The 18,656-nt window shown below is 33.6% G+C and overlaps 3 protein-coding genes across 4 annotated transcripts; 2 read left to right on the plus strand and 1 right to left on the minus strand.

The window, feature by feature from the left end:
• Positions 1-205: 205 nt before the first annotated feature.
• Positions 206-8,666, plus strand: narfl (nuclear prelamin A recognition factor-like). Its single transcript, XM_051106816.1, has 11 exons — positions 206-286; positions 1,479-1,574; positions 1,677-1,820; positions 3,033-3,165; positions 3,254-3,388; positions 3,479-3,597; positions 5,074-5,203; positions 5,285-5,357; positions 5,449-5,586; positions 6,507-6,664; positions 7,940-8,666. The coding sequence occupies exons 1-11, from the start codon at positions 221-223 to the stop codon at positions 8,179-8,181; spliced, it is 1,434 nt and encodes a 477-aa protein (XP_050962773.1). The 5' UTR covers positions 206-220; the 3' UTR covers positions 8,182-8,666.
• A 728-nt stretch (positions 8,667-9,394) lies between these two features.
• On the minus strand, positions 9,395-16,241 carry hagh (hydroxyacylglutathione hydrolase). 2 transcript variants are annotated; one of them, XM_051106509.1, is made up of 9 exons: positions 16,092-16,241; positions 13,975-14,138; positions 13,836-13,900; positions 13,629-13,746; positions 12,851-12,959; positions 10,991-11,094; positions 10,717-10,818; positions 10,547-10,626; positions 9,395-10,266 (listed from the first exon to the last, which is right to left on the minus strand). In XM_051106509.1, the coding sequence occupies exons 1-9, from the start codon at positions 16,159-16,161 to the stop codon at positions 10,167-10,169; spliced, it is 912 nt and encodes a 303-aa protein (XP_050962466.1). In that variant the 5' UTR covers positions 16,162-16,241; the 3' UTR covers positions 9,395-10,166. The 2 variants fall into 2 exon arrangements, with proteins under 2 accessions (XP_050962466.1, XP_050962467.1); XM_051106510.1 differs by having other exon boundaries at positions 13,975-14,107; positions 16,092-16,190.
• A 1,224-nt stretch (positions 16,242-17,465) lies between these two features.
• On the plus strand, positions 17,466-18,448 carry fahd1 (fumarylacetoacetate hydrolase domain containing 1). The gene has a single exon (XM_051100835.1). The coding sequence runs from the start codon at positions 17,681-17,683 to the stop codon at positions 18,338-18,340; it is 660 nt and encodes a 219-aa protein (XP_050956792.1). The 5' UTR covers positions 17,466-17,680; the 3' UTR covers positions 18,341-18,448.
• The last annotated feature ends 208 nt before the right edge of the window (positions 18,449-18,656 follow it).

The following is an 18,656-nucleotide window of genomic DNA, read 5'->3' on the forward strand; positions in this document are numbered from 1 at the left end:
AAAAACGTCCACGTTTAATAGATAAGTAGATAAAATTGTCAGTATGACATGTAACAATACCTGCGTTAGCTTCTTTTTCTAAGTCCCGCCCTTTACCTCTCACTGTTTGCTTTGATTGGGCGGAGCCACTTTCAAGCGGTCTACGATTGGACAGTTTAGAAGTCATTCACGGAGCCCTGCCAACCACATCACAGGAATACGGGTACTAGCAGCAAAAACAATGGCGTCGCATTTCAGCGGAGTGCTTCAGCTCACGGATTTGGATGATTTTATTACTCCGTCCCAGGTTGAATAGTTGTTTCTTGCCTGTAATATTTAAAATAGACACGTAGCTATACAATTAGCGCTTTTACTGTGTATCAGCTGGATACGTTAGGCAAAAAAGACACCGGTCAGCTGGTCTTCAGATAAACGGATGTCACATTGTGTAGAGAACGATACAGGTTATAAAGTGACACATGTTTCTGACAAGGCTTTTTAATAACGTTTAAGTCTTGTAATAGCTGTAACTGCTAATTATCAAAGACATTCGTTTAGTTAGAGCTCCCAAGTTTGGGCCCACTTTATTTGCAAGGTCAATAATGATGAAAGTGGCTGTGTCTCAAAACCTAGTGAGCTGCCTAAGTAAACTCTTGTGTATAAAATGCATGTACGCTTAAGCAACATTGAAATGTCTCCATGTCACGGCTTTAGATGACAAAATATCGAACCAGGTGATTTATTTCTATTATAGACATTGTAAGACATATTGAAAGCAAAACTATTTTGAATACTATTCAAAATGTATTTTGACACTTAGTCATCCACTGAAGGTTACTGCTACACCAGTAAAGTCATTGCTGATTACAAGTGATATTTTCTTGTATCATGTATTTGTCATCTAATGTTGTCACAATCATACATATTTAAGTATAACCTAAGTATCCGAAAACATTTTGGATGGCGTTGCATGTACAGTAGTGTTCACAAGTTTAGATTTTTTATTTTTTTAAAAGAAGTCACTTATGCTCAGCAAATCTAAGTAAAAACAAGCATGTAAAAACAGCAATATTGTGATATATTATTATAATTTTTTATTTGAATATTTAAAAATATATATATATTTATTCCTGTGATGCAAAGCTGTATTTTCAGCATCATTACTTTTTTTAAGCATCACATGATTTTTTTAAAAATCATTTTAGTATGCTGATTTGCTACTTGATACGCATTCTGATTATTATTAATGTTGAAAACAGTTGCTACTTCATATTTTTGTGGAAACTGATTTTTTTCCTCAGGGCTCTTTGATGGAAGTTCAAAAGAACAACGTTTATTTCTAATAGAAATCTTTTGTAGCATTACTGGCATTTGTGTTATTAATTATTAATCAAGTATTAATTTCCTAAAAAAAAAAAAACCTACTAAGCCCAGTCTTTTAAACGGTAGGATTTTACTGAAATGTAATTTCACTGGTGTTAATTTGCCCATTTTATCAGGAATGTGTGAAGCCTGTAAAGGTGGAAAAGAAGCAGGGAAGATCCGTAGCTAAAATCCAGATAGAAGATGATGGCAGTTATTTTCAGGTCCATCAGGTGAGTACAAAAGATGTGACTTTAATTTTGAACCTGTATTGTGGAGTTGTATCTGTGTTTCTTTTGGCACATATAATAGATATACAAATGCTTGTTTCCCAGGATGGTCAAAGGCAAAAATTGGAGAAAGCGAAGATTACACTGAACGACTGTCTGGCTTGCAGTGGCTGCATCACGTCTGCGGAGAGTGTCCTGATCACCCAGCAGAGCCATGAGGAACTGAACCGTGTGCTACTTCAAAATAAGGTGCAGTAATTTGGCTGCACTTACAGTTTTTCTGAAATGCTAAAACACATTTTTTTTAAACCATCACTCATTTTCTCAGAACCTTAGACACAAATCCAAATGTTCAAACTAAATTAACAGAACCCCTGACTCTTCTGGCACAATCAAACAATGGCTTCAAAACCATTTCACCTGTACTTAAAATCAAACAGAGCTTTCAAATCATACACACATAATACTATACGCACTACAGATCATTCATTAGACACTACATCAAAAAATGGAGAACACAGTGCCCAGTGCATGTAGTTACAAAAAAAAAAAAAGAATGTTTACTGTATATAGTAATTATTTTGCAATAAAAAAGATGCATAAACATACACACCCTCAAAAAACACACACACTAAAAATAAATCAAACCTAAGTTTGGTGAATATACCAAAAAAATAAAAAGGAAAAATACACACATATGTGTGTATATATGTGAGTGTGTGTGCACATGTACCTGGTATTTATGACATTATGGGGACCAAATGTCCCCATAAGGATAGTAATACCAGTAAATTTTGGGGAAATTTTTTAGGTCCCCATGAGGAAACAGGCTTATAAATCATGCAGAATTAGTTTTTTTTTAAAAAAGTAAAAGTGTGCACAGTCTTCTGTAAGGGCTAGGTTTAGGTGCAGGGCAGGTGTAGGGTGAAAACCATAGAAATATGGTTTGTACAGTATAAAAACCATTACGCCTATGGAATGTCCCCATAAAACATGGAAACACAACATGTGTATGTGTGTGTGTGTGTGTGTACAGTATATAATTATATACGAGTGTGAATACATTATTTATATATATATATACATTTGTGTGCGTGTGTGTGTAGAAAGAAGTGTGTAGAATTTTGAATTATTGTGTGTAAACGATGACCGCCGTATTGCAGTTGTGTTTAACTTTTGCTTTCTTGTGTTTAGGGTTTTGCATCACAAGTTCATCACAGAGCAAACTGTGTCTTAGTGAGTGAGAATGTGTTTAGAGTTTTGCAAAAAGAGCGCATGAGATCTGCAAACAGTGTCTAAACTGCCTAAACTTGTTTAAGGTTTTGCAGAAAGAGTGATTTATTTGACACATTGGTTTAGGCTATTGAGAATTTGGTTTAGTGTTTTAGCAAATGTGAAAAACTGTAACGTTTTACTCCAAATGAATAGTTCACCTCAAAACCTGTTTATGTTTTTGAGCAGCAGGTCAGCAGTAGTGAGCAGAAGGTGGTGGTGGTGTCTCTATCTCCTCAGTCCAGAGCCTCTCTAGCAGCACACTATGGTCTCAACAGCAGCGAAGTGGCTCGGAGACTCACCAGCTTCCTGAAAAACTTGGGTGAGTTTAAGTCTACGATTCATATGACAAGTCAAAGACATCCTCCTGTGCGTATTGAGGTCATAGAATCCCCATACCGATCTTTCAGGTGTCCATTATGTGTTTGACACCGCCTTCAGCCGCTCATTCAGCTTATTAGAAAGCCAGAGGGAATTTCTAGAGCGATTTAGTCGGAAGGAAGTAGACAAGAAGGCTCTACCGATGCTGGCATCTGCCTGTCCTGGTAATTTTTTTTTTTTTTCAGAAATATTCTCGGCAGTGTGTTTTATTATGGGTCCAATGTGCATTAAATGACCTTTTGTGATTCGTTCAGGCTGGATTTGCTATGCTGAGAAGACTCACGGTGAATTCATCATTCCGTACATCAGCACAACCCGCTCGCCCCAGCAGATGATGGGTTCTCTAGTTAAGGGCTATTTTGCCTCGCAGAAGGTAGTAAACAATGAACTTCTGTTCAGAGATATAGAAACTGCCCACAAATGCTTTGTGCCAAATACAAAGTCTCACATTAAAAAGTTTTACACTTCTTTGGGATCAGTAAGATTAATGGTGTTTTTAAAGTGTTTTTATTATGCTCATCAAGGCTGTATTTATTTGATTAAACAAACAGTAATATTGTGAAATATTATTAGAATTTAAAATAATTGTTTTCTGTTTGAATACATTTTAAAATATCATTTATTCCTGTGATCCAAAGCTGATTTTTCAGTATCATTACTCCAGTCTTCAGTGTCACAAATCATTCTAATATGCTGATTTATTATCATTGTTGAAAACAGTTTTGGAACCTGTGAGTCTTTTTTTAGGATTCTTTAATAAATAAAAAAAGTTAAAAAGAACAGCATTTATTCAAAACAGAAATCTTTTGTGACAATATAAACTACCATTTAAAAATTTGTGGTCAGTAAATTTTTATTCTTTATTTATTGAAAGAAATTAATACTTTTTTTACAAAGGTTGTGTTAAATTGATAAGTTGGTAAATTGACTTTTATTGTTAGAAAAGATTTCTATTTTGAATAAATGCTGTTCTTTTTAACTTTTATTTCATCAACTGTTTTAAGTTTTTTTTTTTCTGTATTTTTGATAAAGTAATTGCAGCCTTGATAAGAGAATTAAAAACATTAAAAATATTATTGATCCCAAACCTTTGAACAGCAGTGTATTTTTAGACCTTGATTTTAATGTTTAAAGCAACAAATCAGAATTGTGAGATTTAAAAACTCACAACTGCGAATCAAGTCAGAATTGCGAGATATAAAATCAAAATTTTGACTTAGTTGCGAGTTGCACGCAGTTGCGAGTTAAGTTAGAACTGTAACTGTAACTACAAACTCACAATTCTGAGCCTTTTGGACTTTATTATTTGCAGTTGTATCTTTGTGTCTCAAAAAAAAAAAAAGTCAGAATTTCAAGAAGAAAAGTCAGAATTGTGAGATAAAAAACTTGCAACTGTGAGAAAAAAAGTCAGAATTGTAAGTTTATATCTCAGAATTGTGAATTTATATCTCGCTATTCTGAATTTATAACACACAATTGCAGGTTTTTATCTCACAATTCTGAGAAAAAAGTCAGAATTGCAGTCAGAATATTTTTTTTTTAAATTGACGCATTATTTGAATGATATTTGTTATTAAAATGTCTTTTTTTTTTTTTTAGATGATATAAAAAAAAAAAAAAAATATATATATATATATATATATATATATATATAAAAATATATATAATATTAATTAAAGCATCTATATTTTTATATAAACTAAATAATAATTAAACCTTTTCCCTCACTTATTTAAATTGACATGACAAATCAATGTCCAAAATGCATGTTTAATCATGGTATATAATCAGTGCATTAGTATGGTAGTCCTAGTATGAGATTTTCATTCTTCACGTTATGCTTTTACAGGGTGTTTCACCACAGAAGATCTACCATGTGACCGTAATGCCCTGCTATGATAAGAAACTAGAGGCTTCCCGACCAGACTTCTACCTCAACGAGTACGAGACCAGAGAGGTGGACTGTGTCATCACTTCAGGTGAGTGAATCTAAAAGGATTAAACGGGTAAGATTATAGCCATAAGAAGCAGACCTCATCTACTGTGTTTCTGATTCGTAGGTGAAGTTCTGAAGATGTTGGAAGAGGAGAAAGTGTCCTTGAGGGACGTGGAAGTGGCTCCTTTAGACACAATGTAAGTTCTTTATGTTTGACAGTGAAACCCAGCTACCATTTATGAAAAAGAGTCGTAGATGTGAATTTGCTTGTGTGAATGTGTGGTTTAGGTTCAGTAATGTATGTGGGGAGGAGTTGCTGAGTCATGCAGGAAGTGGATCGGGAGGATACCTTCATCACATCTACAAACATGCCGCCAAACAGCTGTTCGGGGTTGAAGTAGATGAACTGACTTACAAGACTATGAAGTACGTTTGAACACAGCAATACTGTTAAAAAAGATTCCAGATCTGTTGTTTGTTGACCACTGTTTAAAAGTTTAGGGTCAGTAGATGTCCTTTTAAAGAAATTCAAACATTTATTTAGCAAGGTTGCATTAAATTAACCAAAATGGCCAAAAGACTTCTCATTTGTTAGAAATGTTCGAAATATTAACTGTTGTTTTTCAGACAGACCAGGAAAACCGAGAAATATGAGGGGTTTTTTTTAAAAGAAGGAAAAAAAAATCATGGAAATTATTAAAGGTTTAGATAATGCTAATACAATTTCTGTAGCCAATATAATTTTCCCAGTCATGCTTAGTTCCCCAAATGTATTTATTTGGCTAGAAATTACTAGAAGGTCATTTCTAGAAAGTAATTTGTAATTTACTGGTTTAAATTAAGAATTTCTGTATAAAATGATTTTTAAAAATCACTTTAAAATGATTTTTATGACTGGAAATTTATTAGAAATTCTAGGAGCTGTATAATATTTTGGAATTCTTGAAAATACATTGAAGTACCATAAATATGATAGTTGTTTATGGCATGTTAAAGTACCCTAATATCTGATAAATCAAAACTGATGAAACTTCTGTCATTAATTACTCAATTACCAAATAATTACCAATAAGACATTAATTCATCTTCAGAACACAAATTAAAGGGGTCATTGGATGCAAAGTTCACTTTTACATGTTGTTTGACCATTAATGTGTGTTGGCAGTACACATCTACCCTTTTCATTTTTGAAAATGTGACTTTTCACATTTTATTTATTTAAAAAGACTGTTTTAACAATTGTTTGTTCACCATAACACTTCCAGGAGTACCAATGTGCTACTGTGTTTTACATTTTTGTAAGATACCTTTTTTATTTGTCTTTTTCTTTTTTTTTGTTCAAAAAGGAACAAAGACTTCCAGGAAGCAACTCTAGAGAGGGACGGTCAAGTTCTGCTGCGGTTTGCTGCCGTCTATGGCTTCAGGAATATTCAAAACCTGGTGCAGAAGCTGAAACGTGGAAAGTCACCTTACCACTTTGTAGAAGTGATGGCATGTCCGTCAGGTCAGAAATAACACCACCTTAAAACCCTAGTTTTGTAACATTTGTACATTTTCTGCAGCTTTGTGCAATCTACCTCTCAACACATGCTGTATGATGCCTCTATGTGGGGAAAAAATATTGCAATCAACGTCACTGAAGGACAATTTTACTTTTTTAGAATTATATTTTCTAATTGTATTGTATTCATTTTTATGTAATAATATGTTTTCATAGTTAAAGGAGAAGTCCACTTCCAAAACAAAGATTCACATATAGTGTGCTCACCCCATTGTCATCCAAGATGTTCATGTCTTTCTTTCTTCAGTCGTAAAGAAATTATGTTTTTTGAGGAAAACATTTCAGGATTTTCTCCATATAATGGACTGATATGGTGCCCTGATTTTGAACTTCCAAAAAGCAGTTTAAATGCGGCTTCAAACGATCACAAATGTGGTTGTAAACGATCCCAGCCGAGGAAGAAGGGTTTTATCTAGTGAAACGATCGTTATTTTTATAAAAATAATACAATTTATATACTTTTTAATGTCGAACGCTCATCTTGTCTTACTCTGCCTGGACTTTTTTTTCCAGTTCATGACAGTTAGGGTGTGTCGAAAAACTCCCATCTCATGTTCTCCCTCAACTTCAAAATCATCCTATATCACTGTTTTACCTTTTTTGTTAAAGGTGTTTGATCTTCTTTGCATGTTCACTTTGTAAACACTGTGTCGGTACTTCTGCAGTGATGTAGGATGATTTTGAAATGATTTTTGAAGTTTTTCGACATGCGCTAACTGTCTTGAGCCAGAGTACAAAGAGTTCAGGGAGAGAAAGGCAAGGCGAGCGTTTGAAAAAAAGTATTTAAATTGTATTTTTTAAATGAAAATTACAGATCGTTTCGCTAGATAAGACTCTTCTTCCTCGGCTGGGATCGTTTGAAGCTGCATTTAAACTGCATTTTGGAAGTTCAAACTCGGGGCACCATATCAGTCCATTATATGGAGAAAAATGCTGAAATGTTTTCCTTAAACATAATTTCTTTACAACTGAAGAAAGAAAGACATGAACATCTTGGATGACAAGGGGTGAGCACATTATATGTGAATCTTTGTTTTGGAAGTGGACTTCTCCTTTAATGTGATGCTGAATTTTGTACTCTTTTTGTAAATTCTTTCAGCTTCAAAACTGCATTTTCTACAACTGAATTTTCTACAGTAATAAGATAGTGTTTGTTTCAGTGCTGTTCAGCATTTTAAATTAAGATGGGAATCACTGATGCTTTTAATTGTTTTACAGGATGTCTTAATGGCGGCGGACAGCTTAAGCCTTCGTCAGATCAAACTAACAAAGAGTTGCTGCAGCAGGTGGAGGAGTTGTACCGCGGTGAACGTACTTCAGTGCCAGAGCAGGACTCACGAGTGGCTGAACTCTATCAGAGCTGGTTAAATAGCGTAGGTGAGGAGAAAGCCAGACAGTTACTGCACACCCAGTACCACGCAGTAGAGAAAAACACCAATGGACTCAGTATAAAGTGGTGAGGAGACACTGATCAACTGTTTATGTTGTTTCTTTGCCTTTCGTTTAAGTGTTTAGCAAACCACTGAACACATATGTGTGTGAAGTCGGTCTTTAAGACGCATTTAACACTACACCAGCTAATCGCATACAGACATCGACAAGTGTGGTTATGCAAGTAATATTTCCTGGAAATATGCTTCTGTTAAGAAAGTTGAGGTCAGATGACATATCAAACCGCTCTTTTATAACAATAGCCATTTTTCTGTAAATGTTGCCTTGTGTTTTTTTTTTTTTCTTTCATTTATTTGTGAGTTTGTTTTTTGTTTGTGAAAGTGTTGAATGCAAAAGATTCAGTAGATGTTACTATACAGTGTGCACTGGAAATATATTTTTAAATATATTTTGATTTATGATAATAAAAAATCTGATTGCATGTTGCCATGCATATAATCATTCCACGAATGTAATTCTATTTATTGAGAAAATAAACGATGAATATATTCAACACGTTTTTTTTCTTCTTCTTCATGTATTTAGATTCTTTTACTTTTTTGTTAATATTATAGGCATTTTAATTTAGGGATTTTATGAATAGCCAAAACAACAACAAAAACAGTATTAAATATTAAAATATTACATTTGAAGTATTAAATTAGTCCTGCTATTATTAACGTAAACAGTACATCATTTTCATTTGTGACCCTGGACCACAAAACCAGTCATAAGCGTCAATTTTTTAAAATTTGATATTTGTATATAATCTGAAAGCTAAATAAATAAGCTTTCCACTGATGTATGGTTTGTTAGGATAGGACAATATTTGGAATCTTGAGGGTGCAAAAAATCTAAATATTGAGAAAATTGAAAAAAGTTCTTAGCAATGCATATTAATAATCAAAAGTAAGTTTTGATATATTTATGGTAGGAAATTTACAAAATATCTTCATGGAACATAATCTTTACTTAATATCCTAATGATTTTTGGCATAAAAGAAAAATTGACCCAGTTTTGACCCATACAATGTATTGTTGGCTATTGCTACAAATATACCCGTGCTACTTACGACTGGTTTTCTAAACGGTAAATAATTCTACTTTTATTATGCATAATATTATGTAAATCTTTTGGTAACAAAACAGGTTCGCAAAGGTTTGAAAACTTTTGCAGTTATTGCAACAGAATAACTTCTATTTAACAATTAGCTAGATTTATGAAAAACACAAACAGCAGTGTATATTTACATTAAGACTTTATTCGGTTTGAACACTATAATTATAATGATTAATATCTGTTATTTTTGATGACAAAAAGTGCAAGTTCTGCTGCAGCAATGACTGAGCTAAAACAAGGCGAAAAGCTGAAATCAGTATGCAGTGTTCAATATTTTTTACATTCAAATCGTCCAAAGACATCAAAATAAACGCAATTTCATCAAATCTCATTTTCTGATGGACATAAAAATACACCAAATATAATTTTGCTAGAACACCTCGCTTCATCTTAAGATTTTTAACATCTTAAAAATAATTTTTGATTTACAAAATAAAACATTGCACATTAAGACAAACATTTTGAAATAAAACTATAATTTAACCACATAGCGTTGGTTCATGGACTAGATTTTTGCAAAAGCTGAAAATGTCAAAAATAAAACTTACGTAACCTTACGTAAATACAATTTTGCCTACAGCGTGTGAATTTTCTATAAATGCAAATCAACAGAGTAAATGTATTCAGTCAGTGATGAAATCATTCTAAATAATATGTTTTTCTTTGATCTATGGCTTGCAGCAATTGTTTAAATACATTGTTTTACAGGTTAACAATCCTGTGTATTGCTCGCTGAAGACGATACGCTGCCTTAAAGAAGAAACACGAAAATGAACAGCTTAGTAATTGTGCTTTTGCTGTAAATGGAGTTTCTGCATGTGCCTCATGTCCTGTTATTGTTAGTAAAGTGATGAGCGTAGTGGTGGCGACCATCACAAAGACAAGCCCAAAAGCTCAGTTCTTCGGGACTCTAAAGCCGTCCTTCTCCTTACGGATGTTTTTCATGGCTTCAATCGGGTCACTGGTCCCAGCATGCTCTTGTACTGACTTCTCTCTGAAGTGCAAACACAAAGATAACAGTATTTATGAAAAATATATATTGGTTGGGGAAAAAAAAAAATAACATAAAACAAATAAAAATGGAAAAACTATTTTTTATTAAAATGCATGAATTTTTTTTTATAAATTATGTATGTATTTATATTTATTTACTTATTTTTTAATAATTATATTTTTTTGCATTAAAAAACTGTTTAACAGCAATAATCCAAGTTAACTTAATTGTCAAGGTTGCAAGAAGATTTGTATGTATAGTTAGGAACTATTTCACCTACCTCACTCTCATGAAGGGGTTAAACGTGAACTCCTCAGCCACTGTCGAGGGAATGGTTGGCTCTCCGTTATCGTATTTTTCCTAATCATTGTAAGACAAGGTTATTCAAACACTTGTGCTATGATAATATTTGCAGTTAAACAGAATACGGGTTAAAGAGAAGTTACACACCTTAGCCCATGCTAACTTTTTCTGGATGGCCTCGTTATTTGGCTCGACATGCCGTGCAAACTTCAGATTATTGATAGTGTACTCGTGACCGCAGTACACGCGCTGAAACAAAAGCAAATTGTAACTTTAGAGCATGTGACTAATGATGACCTAAAACATCTGTTTCAGTAGCTATGAAGATGTTTAAAGAGCATTTATTTTTTTAATAATAAATAATTAGTAACATTTAATAGCACAAAGGCAGAGATTTCAGTTTAGATGTTGGAACAGTTACCGTTTCCGGAGGAAGACGGCCTAAAATCTCAATCAGAGCTTTATACATCTCATCAGCAGTACCCTCAAAAAACTTTCCACAGCCGGCCACGAACAGAGTATCGCCTGTTTACAATATGGACATAACAAAAAACAACATATTAATACAGTTCATAGTATGCTCTGCCTTAATTCATTATGGATGCACTAAACTGATCAAAAGTGACAGTAAATAGAATTTACACTCCCCTTTCAGAATCTGCAAAATGTTTACCAAAAAAAGAGGGATCATACAAAATGTATGGTTTATTTAGTGCTGACCTGAATAAGATATTTCACATAAAAATGTTTACATATAGTCCACATAAGAAAATAATAGTTGAATTTATAAAAATTACCCTGTTCAGAAGTTTACATACACTTGATTCATAATACTGTGTTGTTACCTGAATGATCCACAGCTGTGTTTTTTTTTGTTTAGGAATATTTGTTCATGAGTCCCTTGTTTGTCCTGAACAGTTAAACTGCCTGCTGTTCTTCAGAAAAATCCTTCAGGTCCCACAAATCCCACATTTTGTGTATTTTGACCCTTTCCGACAATTAATGTATGATTTTGAGATCCATCTTTTCACACTGAGGACAACTGAGGGACTCATATGCAACTATTACAGAAGGGTCAAATACTCACTGATGCTCCAGAAGGAAACACAATGCGTTAAGAGCCGGGGGGTGAAAACGTTTTGAATTTGAAGCTCAGGGTAAATTTAACTTATTTTGTCTTCTGGGAAACATGTAAGTATCCTATGCAGCCTCTGAAGGGCAGTGCTAAATGAAAAAAAAAAAAAAGATATTTAGGCAAAATAAGAAAAATGTACACATCTTCATTCTGTTCAAAAGTTTTCACCCCCGGCTCTTAATGCATTGTTTTTCCTTCTGGAGCATCAGTGAGTGTTTGAACCTTCTGTAATAGTTGCATATGAATCCCTCAGTTGTCCTCAGTGTGAAAAGATGGATCTCAAAATCATACAGTCATTGTTGGAAAGGGTTCAAATACACAAAAATGCTGAAAAACCAAAGAATTTGTGGGACCTGAAAGATTTTTCTGAAAAACAGCAGGCAGTTTAACTGTTCAGGACAAACAAGGGACTCATGAACAACTATCACTAAACAAAAAACACAGCTGTGGATCTTTCAGGAAACAACACAGTATTAAGAATCAAGTGTATGTAAACTTTTAAACTAAGTCTTTTTTTATTAATCCAACTATTATTTTCTCTTGTGGACTATATGTAAACGTCTTTTATGTGAAATGTCTTATTTAGGTCAGTACTAAATAAACAATAACATGCATTTTGTATGATCCTTCTTATTTTGGTAAAATAATTACCATTTTGCAGATTCTGAAAGGGGGGATGTAAACTTTTGACCTCAACTGTATAATGTTACCAAGATTTTGATTTCAAACAAATTATGTTCTTTTGATCATTCTTTTCATCAAAAATCCCGCATGTATCATGGTTTCCAATAAAAAAAATAAAGCAACACAGCTGTTTTCAACATTGATGTACAAGAAATGTTTCTTGAGCAGCAAATCAGCATATCATAATGATTTCTGAAGGATCATGTGACACTGGAGACTGGAGTAATGATGCTAAAAATTCAGCTTTGATATCACAGAAATAGAAAATAGAATAGAAATAGAAAACAGTTGTTTTCTGCAATAATCTTTCACAATATTTCTGTTTACACTGTTTTTAATCAAATAAATGACTTTTTTTTTGAAAATATAAAAAAAAATGAATTCAATGCATCCTTGCTGAATGAAAGTGTCAATTTGTATGTAAACTCTAATGTAAAAGTTCGTATGTAAAATATGTCTCACCTGTAAACACGGCTGGTGGTTCAGTGCTGTTTTCTTTTGTTACAAAATAGCAGATGTGACCGGTAGTGTGACACGGCGTGAACAAACACTTTACATTCAAAGAGCCCACCTGAAATAATCAAAAAAAAGAAAGAAAAGAAAATAAGAAAATTGACAAATCCTTTGATCTCAGATGTGTCCAGCAGTATAAAATGTATGATTCTGATTGCTTAAGCTGTACTCAAAGCCAATTTATGCACATGTGATTGTACAATACCAAACACCAAAAAGTTTAGGGTTGGTAAGATGTTTTATTGAAAGACTCTTTTGCTCACTAACGCTACATTTATTTGATCACAAACACAGTACAACTGTAGCACTGTGAAATATTATAACAATTTAAAATAACCATTTTCTATTTGAATGTATTTTAATTCAAATTTAATTTATTCCTGTGATGCAAAGCTGAATTTTCAGCATCATTACTCCAGTCTTCAGTGTCACATGATCCTTCAGAAATCATTCTAATATGATGATTTACTGCTTAAGAAATATTATCAATTTTGTTGTTCTGCTTCATATATTTGTGTAAACCATAATACATTTTTCTCAGGATTATTTGATGAATAGAACATTCAAAAGAACAGCATTTATTGAAATTGAAAATTTTGTAACATCATAAATGTCTTTACCGTCACCCTTGATCATTTGAATTCATCCTTGCTGAATAAAAATATTAATTACTTTTAAGAAAAATCCCCAAAATTTCAACAGTATGTATTATGCAAATAAGACATACTTTGAAAGTGTTGTAGTGTGTGACTTTCTGAGTTAAAGCTCCCACTCGATCATCTCCACCGTACACTGTTAGTCCCGGCATAAGCTTCACCAGCTTCTCATTACCTCCTGCATGATCCCTAAAAGTAATAAAACATCAAGTATTTTTTTCCCACTCCAACTGTCATATCAGAGCATAAAATCTAGGTAATTTCCAGGTCTGACTCACCAGTGATGATGGGTTGTCAGGACGGTTTTGAGCTTCACGCCATGCTTTTTGACCGCATCTACAACCTGAGACAGATAACAGTTATGAACCCATGGTATAAAGTCTGTAACATGTGATGTGCACAAAGAAATATTCTTACTTTCTGAGGCTCTACTGGATCAACTATGGCTGCTTCCCTCGTGTCTTCATCGATGAGGAGGTACATGTAATTGTCAGTAAGAGCAGGCAGCAGTTCTACCTTCATGTCTGTCTGTTCCACCAGAGACGATTTCCTAAGAGCTGAGTGAAAAAAACCTGTAGGAACTATAAAACACAATCCATGATATTTGCAATCAGTAAATGTTCCAACGTGAACAATACATTTTCATAACCTTAAATGACATAAAAAACCTAGTTACCATGTCTACCAAAATACATCAGTCACTACAATTTTAGTTACTGTGCATCACATATTGTATGGTTATATACTTTCTAGATGGTAAAAGCTGGTCATTTGTGTCAAAGATAGCAGTCCACCTTTTAAAATTTTTCATTTAAAAAGATGAACTTAAAACCTAACCCTTTTTTCCAAAAAGCAGTTAACCAGTTTTACTACTTTAGGCTGGTATGACCAGTTTAAATGCAATTAAACAAAATGACACAACAAAATCTGAAAGCTTTGAAGTTTGAAGGAGATCCTACATTAAAATATGATTTTACAGCAAGTAAAAATAACTAGTAACTGTAGTATTTTTGCGGAAACTATTTCGATCTATACTCCTAGTAAACGTTTGAGGTCAGTAACATTTTTAAAAATGTTTTCAAAAGACCTCTAGGCTCAAAAATACATTAAAATCAGTAATATTGTGAAATATCATTACAATTTAATCTAATGATCCTTCAGAAATCATTACAACACGCTGATCCGATGCTCAAGAAACGCTTCTTATTATCATTAAAAATACTTGTGCTGTTGCTTACTTTAGTGGACACTGATACATTTTTTCAGGATTCTAAATAAATTTTAATAATATTAATGCATCCTTGCTGAATGAATGGTAGTGTACCTACAGTTAAATATTACACATTTTATAACATGCTTTAATGACGTAACTATATTATTACGGTTATTCGTTTAAAAATCATCTGCACGTCTACACACAGAAACGTTTTTTCATTTATTTTGGAGTTGTCCTCACTCAGTCAATTTTTGGTCAGATTTCTGCTCATTTGTTAGAGATCATATCATGCCCAGCTTTCAGCTTTGTTTTGAAAATGTTCTGTTTGGTTTTTTCACTTACGGCATGTCATTCCAGCAGGAATATTATTTGATTAATCTGTTGCTTTTGCTGGCAAAGTTTAGTATACATAAATGCAAGTATGGCAAGAATAAACCATTGTTTCTCATTTTGAAATCAGAAGTTAAGCAATACATAAAATCTATTTACAATCTGACAAACAAGAAAGCTGTTAAATGTATTAATGTATGTAAACATTTTCTTTCTTATTTTATTTTATTACTATTATTTATTTTTTTATTTTTTTATTTTATTTTTTTCCTAATTCATTGTCATTTTGTATTTCCTATTCTTTGTGTTCACCTCCTGGCTACTGTAAAATTCAGAATTTGAATGACTCAATAAAAAAATAATAATAAATAAATAAATAAATAAATAAATAAAAATCATCTGCACGCAAAATTGTGCCCACTAGTGTGCGTTTTGAATATTAACATCATAAAATGTAGGGATCAAATCATTAACAGCCTCACTGAAATCTTCAAAACATCGATGTTTTGATGCTGGGTCAATCTATCCATACTGCATCTATATAATACTGTAAAAAAAAAAAATATATATATATATATATATATATATAATGCATGGTGTATTATTGCAATACGCGCCTATTAACTCCACACACGTGAGAATTAAGAAATGTTTAATAAATGTTTCTGCAACTTTCAATTGCACAATGCAGGATTAACACAAAGAATGCATTGTTTACAATTACGTCACTCCTACCGCGCGTCATGTACAGTATTGTATTCTATATATGTTATATGATCACTGTAACCGGGCATTACAGACATGCAAGATGTCATGCTCGATGACGTATGTCAACAGCTAAGATGATGTAACACTGCTCCGTACTGGGAACAACTCTACTACTAAATCAAAACATTGAACGGTACTTTGACAGCGCTGCCATATGGTTATATATCCATAAATAAGTCATTGTGATCATGAGTGGGTAAAGATTCTCGTGTGAACATACCGAATTTATGCGAGACAGCTCCGAGAACACCGAGAGTGCAGGCACTCACCGCCAGCGACCTGAACAACATATCAGGACTTCAGCTGGCTGATATTACAGCCAGAACAGGGAGGAAGTAGAAAGTCTGGTTTAGAGTGCAAGTCAGCCCACTTTTTAACTTTGACCCCTCGTTTAACCAATCCAAAATGGAGGAGTGTCCCGCGTGTTGCGCTGTAATCCACGCTGTATTTGACGTTATTTACGAATTCTACTATGATGCAGGTGTTGGAAGACGTCACATGACCATTTACATTCACATTCAAAAGTCTATTTTTTCTTTCTTTTTTTTTTAAAAAATAATTGAAGAAACCAGTACAGTTAGGTACAAGGTAATTACAGCGTGTATTTTTACATATAAAATAAGAAAATAAAAAAATAGAACAAAATATAAAAATAAAACAGTTCACAATATATTATGCGGGACGAAACACCGACAAATACATATTAGTTACATTTAAATATTATTAATATCCCATAACTCATGTTAAAATGTCTTCTTTCACGTTTTCCAAAAGAAATTGTTTGTTGATGGCTTTGCAGCTGGAGTACCAAAAAATAAAAAAAGATCATTAAAAATAATAAGAGACATGGGAAAATAAATCGAAAACAGATTTTTTTTTAATTAATAGTTTTTTTTTTAAATAAACTACTACAAACATATACAATACAAAAAATAAATAAAATATGAGGGTTTACAATTTACAAATCAGACCTTTTTTTATTGCTGAAAACAAGAACATACAAATCAATACAAAATATCAACAAAAATGAAAATAAAAGAGACAGCAACAACAATAATAATAAAACAGTACAAAAAATGCAATAAACAATACTAAGAGAAATAAAAATAAAGTAAAATAAAATGCAATAAAGGGCCATTGTTTTACATAATATTCTCTACACAAAAACTTTAAGTGCAGAACATTTTCTAAGAGTTTTCATTGCTTTCTTATTAGTAGATACTGAGATCAAATGAATATAATTTTCCATATCTCTTAGAAAAACCACAAAGACAGGTTTACAGTTTGAGAATTTGCGTTTGTGAATGTAAAATTTACTGAAGAAAATAATTAAATTTATAATAAAACAAATATTTTCTTTGAGTCAAAGTACCCACATATAACATTTCTCATTTGTAAAGAAAATTCTGGCAAAATCCTGAGTGTAGTGACATGACCAAAACAAGTGTTCCACTTTTACAAATCAGACCTTTGCCATTGGAGGGCCGACTAGTTGCGTCAGCAAAACCTTATTAATATTCAACAACGCGGCGTTCGCCATTGGGCAGAGTTTAAGAATGTTAGCGAGACCTAATTAATATTCATAAGATAAGCCTTCTCCGTAGTAGGATTTTTAATTTCGCTTTCGGGCTTAGTAGTTGAAGAAAAAAATAATGTCTTTTAGACAGTTGTGTCAGTTTCTTGTTCATTTTATTTGCACTAGAGTTACATAATTCGCACTGTACCAACGTGTCTGACCGCCCTTCGTTCAGCGACCAAAGGTCATTTATTTCCGGTTGCAGGTCTTGTCGTCTGCTGTTGGACTTCAAAATGAGCGCAAGGAATATTGCTCGCTTTTGGGAATGGGGACGGAAAATTATATGCGTTGGGAGAAACTATGCAGATCACGCTATGGAGCTCAAAAATGCAATACCCAGCGAGCCTGTCCTTTTCCTGAAGCCCCCGTCTGCTTATGTTAGAGAAGGGTCTCCTATTCTGCTTCCCTTCTACACCAGCAACCTCCACCACGAAGTTGAGCTGGGGGTGGTGATTGGTAAAGCAGGGACTGCTATTCCTCAGTCTTCAGCTATGGACCATGTGGCTGGGTATGTGTTATGCCTGGACATGACAGCTCGGGATGTGCAGGACGAATGCAAGTCCAAAGGTCTTCCATGGACTCTGGCTAAAGCTTTCAATACCTCATGCCCCATTAGTGACTTCATTCCCAAGGAGAAGATCCCGGACCCCGGGAGCATCAACCTCTGGTTGAAGGTGAACGATATCGTGAAACAGAATGGAAACACATCCCAGATGATCTTTTCCATCCCTTATCTCATAAACTACATCAGCGAGATTATCTCGTTGGAGGAAGGTGATCTGATTCTAACTGGGACCCCTAAAGGAGTGTCAAGCGTCCAGGAACAAGATGAACTTCAAGCTGGGATTGATGACATCTTGACTATGACGTTTAAAGTTGATCGAAAGAGCTGATTTTAACTTGTTAATAATGCAAATTCAATGTATGACAATGATTTCAGAATGACTAGAATGGAAGAAATCGTATGTTGTTTTATCGTTTATATAAAAAAATTGATCTGACTACATATTTTGTGGCCATTCTTTTTCTGCAAAGAGGTTGATTTGCTTTCTCACTTTCTTTCTTCTGCTGGTCATGAAAATTCACATGTGTAAAATTAACCTTTTACCAGGTCTAAATGAACTTTAGTCAAAACAGCTTTGTTTTACACACCTCAGATGGTAACAGATTGACTAGAGCATTGACATGCATGGGAAAAACTGCATGCGG

The sequence above is a fragment of the Labeo rohita genome, chromosome 3 (genome assembly GCF_022985175.1).
Source record: "Labeo rohita strain BAU-BD-2019 chromosome 3, IGBB_LRoh.1.0, whole genome shotgun sequence".
Classification (NCBI taxonomy): Eukaryota; Metazoa; Chordata; class Actinopteri; order Cypriniformes; family Cyprinidae; genus Labeo; species Labeo rohita.

Bases quoted from the DNA above. Each gene is read 5' to 3' on its own strand.
- narfl (XM_051106816.1), top strand. From the start codon at position 221: ATGGCGTCGCATTTCAGCGGAGTGCTTCAGCTCACGGATTTGGATGAT. The intron at 287-1,478 runs GTTGAATAGTTG...CCATTTTATCAG, and splicing joins ATTTTATTACTCCGTCCCAG to GAATGTGTGAAGCCTGTAAA. The intron at 3,598-5,073 runs GTAGTAAACAAT...ATGCTTTTACAG, and splicing joins GCTATTTTGCCTCGCAGAAG to GGTGTTTCACCACAGAAGAT.
- fahd1 (XM_051100835.1), top strand. From the start codon at position 17,681: ATGAGCGCAAGGAATATTGCTCGCTTTTGGGAATGGGGACGGAAAATT.
- hagh (XM_051106509.1), bottom strand. From the start codon at position 16,161: ATGTTGTTCAGGTCGCTGGCGGTGAGTGCCTGCACTCTCGGTGTTCTC. The intron at 12,960-13,628 runs GTATGTCTTATT...TGATTATTTCAG, and splicing joins CACACTACAACACTTTCAAA to GTGGGCTCTTTGAATGTAAA. The intron at 10,267-10,546 runs GTAGGTGAAATA...TTTGCACTTCAG, and splicing joins AACCCCTTCATGAGAGTGAG to AGAGAAGTCAGTACAAGAGC.